General features: G+C 33.6%; 1 protein-coding gene across 1 annotated transcript; it reads right to left on the bottom strand.

The window, feature by feature from the left end:
* Positions 1-783: 783 nt before the first annotated feature.
* Positions 784-5,829, bottom strand: LOC108220507 (uncharacterized). Its single transcript, XM_017394294.2, has 9 exons — positions 5,596-5,829; positions 5,314-5,364; positions 4,594-4,615; positions 4,329-4,446; positions 2,964-2,996; positions 2,427-2,552; positions 1,860-1,966; positions 1,695-1,766; positions 784-1,418 (listed from the first exon to the last, which is right to left on the bottom strand). The coding sequence occupies exons 1-9, from the start codon at positions 5,752-5,754 to the stop codon at positions 1,015-1,017; spliced, it is 1,092 nt and encodes a 363-aa protein (XP_017249783.1). The 5' UTR covers positions 5,755-5,829; the 3' UTR covers positions 784-1,014.
* Between the last annotated feature and the right edge of the window lie 516 nt (positions 5,830-6,345).

Genomic DNA, 6,345 nt, shown 5'->3' with positions numbered 1-6,345 from the left:
CTAGCATTATACTTGCCAGAGTGACTGATTATCCAAAGAAAATATCAGACTTAATGGGATTATAATTAATATCCAATAATTGTGCTAACTGCTAACTACTTAACCAATTATGCTGGCATTTATTTTGTTCTGTTTCTATCAGAGAAAAAGGCACCAAAGCTGTACCAACTACTGACAACTTAACTTAGCAAACTACTAGTCCCTCCGTCTCAATTTATAGGTCCATTTTGGAATAAACACACATATTAAGAAAAAAGTTGGTTAGATGAAATCTTATCTCATGTATCATTAATTAGTGCATTGATAAGTGAGAATACTGTTGAGTTTCAAAAAAATCACAATAAATATAGGGATTTAGTGCATTGAGAAATGAGAATAATGTTGAGTTTCAAAAAAATCACAATTAATATGTAGTTAAATTTGTATTGAAAGAAGAGAGGGACAAGTAATTTGGGACAATTTTTTTTCCAAACTGGACCTATAAATTGAGAAGGAGGGAGTACTACCAGCTATGCAAGCTTCACAAGAACAGCCAGAAGACTGGGGACAGGTAATAATAATTGGCACTTTTTATCTTTGATTATACAGAGGGAGGTTAAAGCTTTAGTTTTAAAAGTAATTTAGACCGAGTCAAAAAGCCAATGGGATGCTTAGGAGCCGGTGCACTGATAAAAGCAAAGTGTTAAAAGAAGATTAAAGTCAATTTGTCTAAACATCATACATAAACATCTTAAAGACAGGGGCACACAAAAGACACAATCACAAGGAGCATGGTACTATATGTTGAACATAACGGGTGATCACTTTCATGGTAAATTTGCTTTTTCATATTATATAATAATTCACTTAACAAGTTTATTAAGCTTGATCTAGCAAGTAAACCAGGGGCAGACACTAGTAAAGGTCTCAATACTTGATCCACCTTTTGGTAAAGACTATATATTTGTATAAGTTCGATAAACTATATATTTATATGAGGAGAGCGGGAGTGAGGAATTGAACCCATGACCTTCATCACCGGGGAGGGTTGTCTTCACTGCTAGGCTTGGAAACACTAGGTCCAGGGCTGAATAGTATATGCTCCTCGTATAATGCAGCTTTGTCTCCCATGACCGAAACCCAAGTTTCTACAATCTTTTCCAATCTTCCACCTAAAATCTCTACTAAAGTGGAGGCTCGTTTTGTGCCTATCACTGACTTTATGGGGTTTTCACTAGAAGTTGCGTCATGTTTAATGACCAGTTTTTTCACCCTGGGGACAACAGCTCCATTCAAGTATATGCTATTGTCATCGCCTACTACAACCATCTTCCGAAGACCATTTCCATCCGCCAATTTTTTATGCATGTGACCAAACACGACCAATGGAACAGAGAGTTTAGTGGTCTCTTTCAACTGAGATAAGGCATCTGCTAGATCTGTCCATGAAGTAGTGTATCGAGCTTTCAAATTAATTGTAGTCAAATGCTACTGATTAGAGTGACGGAAAAACCGTGAAAATAGAAACTGATTTTCAACATAAAATGCTAGAGTAAATCCCACACTAGCAAAGTATGTCAAGACCGGTCATTAAGTAAACAGCGGTTGAAAGCTCCCAGCACATAACCATGTTTATTTGATCAAATTTAGTTTTATCAGGGTGGCCAACCCATAACCACCGCTAAGCAGGAGTACAAATTCACAAAGTTTATTACCTGGATCACCATGATCACCTCCTTCAAATGTCCAATCCCTTCCACAAATGTCATTAACTTCAGAACCTAGACCTGCATACATTATCCTAATGGTTATGTGGAGGAACAAGTTTTTGTCTTAGAAGTTCGAACCCATTCAGTATAGAGGTCCTCAGTAGGATATACCTGTGGGTCCATTATGAGCAAGAAATATAATAGAGTGATCCTCTGGTGTCCCCAATGCAGCTTTATATATCCTCTTTGCACTTTCTTCCATAGTTTTGACTCCATATCTACAAGGTCACAAACACTGTCCTAAGCAAACAATGGTTTTAATCAAGGAATATAAGCATTCGCCGATGTCTAAGAAGCTAATCTACTGTAGTTTGCACTATTCGTATTAATTATCATATACATTACTACATAGTATTGTTGTAATACAGTGGAATTCTAAAAAACAGAGGTCTCCTATAAAAGTTTTAGAAGAATTATCAAAGATAGTACCAAATTGTAATCTACTGGATTATAAATAGCCAGCCCACCTTTTCAGTAGTGCAAGCAGTGTCAGAGGATATCTAATCAAATAACCACTCGATTCCAACATTACAGAGTTGATGGAAATTACACTCGTATTTTCTTTAAATTTCCTAGGAAAATTCTACCGAGTTGCCACATTTTCAACATTATAGAGTACAACAAAGTTAACTTAAAATAGTTTCCCATTTGAACAGAAAACCAATGTACTTTACTAACCTTTTAGAGAGGAGCTTTGGTCGAAATAATCTCTGACCTCCAGCAGAAAATGGTCGACCCCCAACAATGCTAAGTTTTAATGTAGGGAAGTCCAGACGTTGGTAGCCAACATGCTCCATCCCTAGGCTGATCATCACAAAAGGAAATTTCCTTATCCAATATAAATGTCCATACATTACAAAGATTCAAGCATTTAAACTCCATTCCAAGAAAGGGTATTACACAAGTAAATCTTTCTCGCAAAAACATTTAGAACTGAGTGCCACTACTTATTGTGTTTTTATTGGATCCTTTAAACCAGCTAAGTTCTTGATGAAACTGTTTTATTATCTTGCAGACCATGCATACCCAGTCATATTTTTAGTATACATTCCTCAGCCCCACCCAAAGAGTAAAAAAAGGTTACATGCCAGAAAATTCCAAACATCCAATTTCAAATTTATCTAAGGCAACACAAATGAAATCATTTAAAGCAACAGTAACAGATATTTTACAAGCTATATCTCATCATATTAAGTTGTCAATAGAAAAGCTTACCAATCCAGCTGAAGTTGAACGTCATCCTTCTTCCTAGAAAGTTCAACAAAAATTTCAGTTAAAATATGGATAAGAAATCATCTTATAGGAAATAAAGGCTAAAAGCAATACAATTTAAGCCACATAAAAATATGAGAGATGAAATTTAAAGAATACCTAGGGGTAAGATATGATCAAATAAATCATGAAACTGATGCATCTGAAAGAATGCTCCACATAATTATATAACACTGTTTTCCAATAAAATGAAATATGCAATACAATTTCCTTCTTAGAAAACACACATAAATTGCTGTATATTTTTGCATCTTAGATTCTTAGTGTACAAAGTACAGTAAAAACTCTGTAAATTAATAATGTCGGGACCGGAGAAATTTATTAATTTAGAGAGTTATTAATTTATCGATAAATTAATAATTATTAATTTAAGGAGTTTTTAACCGATTACACCGTACATACCAAACGAAAAGACAAATTAGTCTATGCCTCTTAGAATTAACTTACAGCGAACCTTGGGACTCAATGTAAATTAGTAACTACTCTGTTCATATTTATTGGAAATCAATAATGACAAATAAATTAGTAACTACTGTGTTCAAATGTATAAGAAATCAATAATGACTTTTTGAAGTACTGTATAGTAAATGTAATATATTTCAATAAAGTATAATATATTTTTTTAAGTTTCTGTGAATTATTAATTTATAATTTTCTTGGGACCGAAAATTATAGAGGGATCTCCCGAAAAATTATTATCTTATTATTTTATCGAATTTTTAAATTTTTTACATCGGCCCAAGTCGGGACCGGACAAATTTATTATTTTAGAGAGTTTATTAATTTACCGAGTATTAATTTAAAGAGTTTCTACTGTAGTACTGTTTTTTATTTACTCCAGTTTTTGCTTCCTGGCGCAAGATTAATGAGTAGATTTGCGATAACCAACATAAAACTATGTCGCAGGTCTTGACATAAACTATCTTACGGACTTTGTTTGGGCAACCCCTCTTCAGCGATGCCTCCATCAATATTTAAGGAGAGAGATTAACCTAAACAGGGTAGGTATAATTAATGACAAAGCCTTACAATCGTATGTGGTTGCAGTGAAGAGAAAGGAAATAGAATCTTGCTAGTTAAATGTAGAAATATACGGAGTATATAGTTAATGTGATGTAGAATTTAGTGAGGAGTGGATGATATAGTTCATGGAGGGTTTGATAAATATGTGAGACAATAATATACACCAAGCGGCAAACTACCTATGTATTAATATAATACGATTCTGAAAACCAGAAGTCAGAACTTAGTGCAAGTACCACATTTTTACCAGGATATATGCAGCCAGAGAATTGTCATAAGAGTTACCTGCTAGAAAATCTTGAAGTATTCCAAGCATCATGATTCCCCAATATAGCAGCTTTAGCAATCGTGAGATCAGCTATGCTTTCAACAAGTTTGACATTCTCCTCGTTACCATAATCACCTAGAACAGCCCAGAAAAGACAAAAACATTTGATGGAGGGAGAAAAAAATTGAGTTGAAGCTTCAAGTATCTTATCTTGCTTGTATTTCATGAAAAAGAGGGTAAAGAGAGAAATTCAAGAAAATAGCATTAGGATAAAGAACCTGCCTGTAAACAGCACCAGATCCGGCTGCATATCCATTTAGAACAACATAAGATACACAGAAATTTGCAAAAGTATCATCACAGCAATATGGATAAATATCTTATTAAAACCAATAACTGTAAGTAGAAATGATGCCAATTTGAAGGCGACATACATGTACTTAAGCAACTACTGACATTAATAAATTTAGATATAAGTATCGAAAGTAAAGTAACTAATGATTTTACAAACAAATCTAATGCACAAACAAGTATATACAAACACATTACATATTTAGAAATTATCAGCTAGCTGCAACTGTATTACGATTGTTACTGCATAACAGAAAATCGCTAGCCAACTATTTGACAGCACATAACTTCTAAACAAACTGTTATAGTGACTATTCTACTGCTCGGTTTGGACAGAAAGACCAAACTGTAAATTACAGACAAAATCAGAAAAGAAAGAAAGAACATGGAAGGAAGTTTACCTATAGAGGTCCTGGTACGGATTTTTTAAGCTATTCTCTTTATAGTCTATACTGGAGTTCTATATCTCATTATACAGACGATTATCGACCATTGCATTAATTTAACAAGAGTTATACTGTCAATGCCAGTATCCAATTCAAACTACCACGATCACCACCAAAATCACGAATAATCATCAATATTTCCAAACATATACCCTAAAAACTACATTTGAAAACAATGCAACTACAAGCAGTAGGAGCGGATTACCTTCAACAGTTCAAGTGCCTTTGCATCCTCCTCCAGATTCCAATAATCATGCTAACAAACAATCAAATACAACAGTATTATTTATTTATTTATTATTATTATTATTATTATTATTATTATTATTATTATTATTATTATTATTATAAAGACTAAAGAGTAATAAAATATAAAATATATCGAAACATTTTACGAGATAATTGTTCTCGATGTTCTCACGCTAAATTACGTAAACTTAACGCAATACAAAACTTATATAAAAACAGGATGAGAGGACTAACTAACCACGTCACCAACAACAGCAATACGAACAGAAGTAGCCATGGAGAATCGATTCTTCTTGAGTTTTTTCACCTTTCTTTTCTTACTGGGAGGAAGCGAAGGAGCATTAGAGTTGGACATACAGGTCGGTACCGGCGCGTGCAACAACGCGCCGCTCAGCATTCACCTCGCTGCTTTGCTGATTGCACTTTGATTTGAATTTAGGGTTCTGATTCCGGTTCTTAAGAATTTATAGGGACCGACTTCATTTTATTTTTCATTATTTTGAAATCGAGGTCGAATTTAATTTTAAAAAAGAAAATCTTTGTGTCAATTTTTTACTTGGAACAATTTACGGAGCCGTTTGGGTGAGTTTAAAATAAATATTTATTGCTTAAAATAAAAAAATAGAGTAAAAATCAGAAGCAAGTTAAGACTTATAAGTGAATAAAGTGTTTGAGAATTAAGCAGAAATCTGAAACAAAAGCTAGCATTCCTAACTTTTTATAAGCGTTTCTTGACTTTTTATACAAACGGTACAAATAAGTGCTTCCAACTTATAAACCAGAAGCCCGACTTTTAAGCCGGAAACAAACACACCATATTTATTAATTTTCTTTGCGGGTATTTATTCTTGTCCCCTTTTTAAGATTGGAATTAAATTTAAAATTGAATAATTGCAACTCCTTATATAGAATATGCTTTATGGGGCGAAACTGAGTTAAATGCTTGCGGATATTAATTTAGTACTTTTGGGTTTCATTTTCCGTGAAA

Source organism: Daucus carota, chromosome 5 (genome assembly GCF_001625215.2).
Source record: "Daucus carota subsp. sativus chromosome 5, DH1 v3.0, whole genome shotgun sequence".
NCBI classification, from domain to species: domain Eukaryota; kingdom Viridiplantae; phylum Streptophyta; class Magnoliopsida; order Apiales; family Apiaceae; genus Daucus; species Daucus carota.
Note: the sequence above shows the minus strand (reverse complement) of the source record. Positions and strands in the feature narration are given on the sequence as shown.

Excerpts from the sequence above, each read along its gene's own strand:
- LOC108220507 (XM_017394294.2), bottom strand. The coding sequence starts at position 5,754 with ATGCTGAGCGGCGCGTTGTTGCACGCGCCGGTACCGACCTGTATGTCC. Across the intron at positions 5,365-5,595 it reads TTGCTGTTGTTGGTGACGTG|CATGATTATTGGAATCTGGA; the intron begins GTTAGTTAGTCC and ends ATTGTTTGTTAG. Across the intron at positions 4,616-5,313 it reads AGGCACTTGAACTGTTGAAG|CCGGATCTGGTGCTGTTTAC; the intron begins GTAATCCGCTCC and ends ATGGATATGCAG.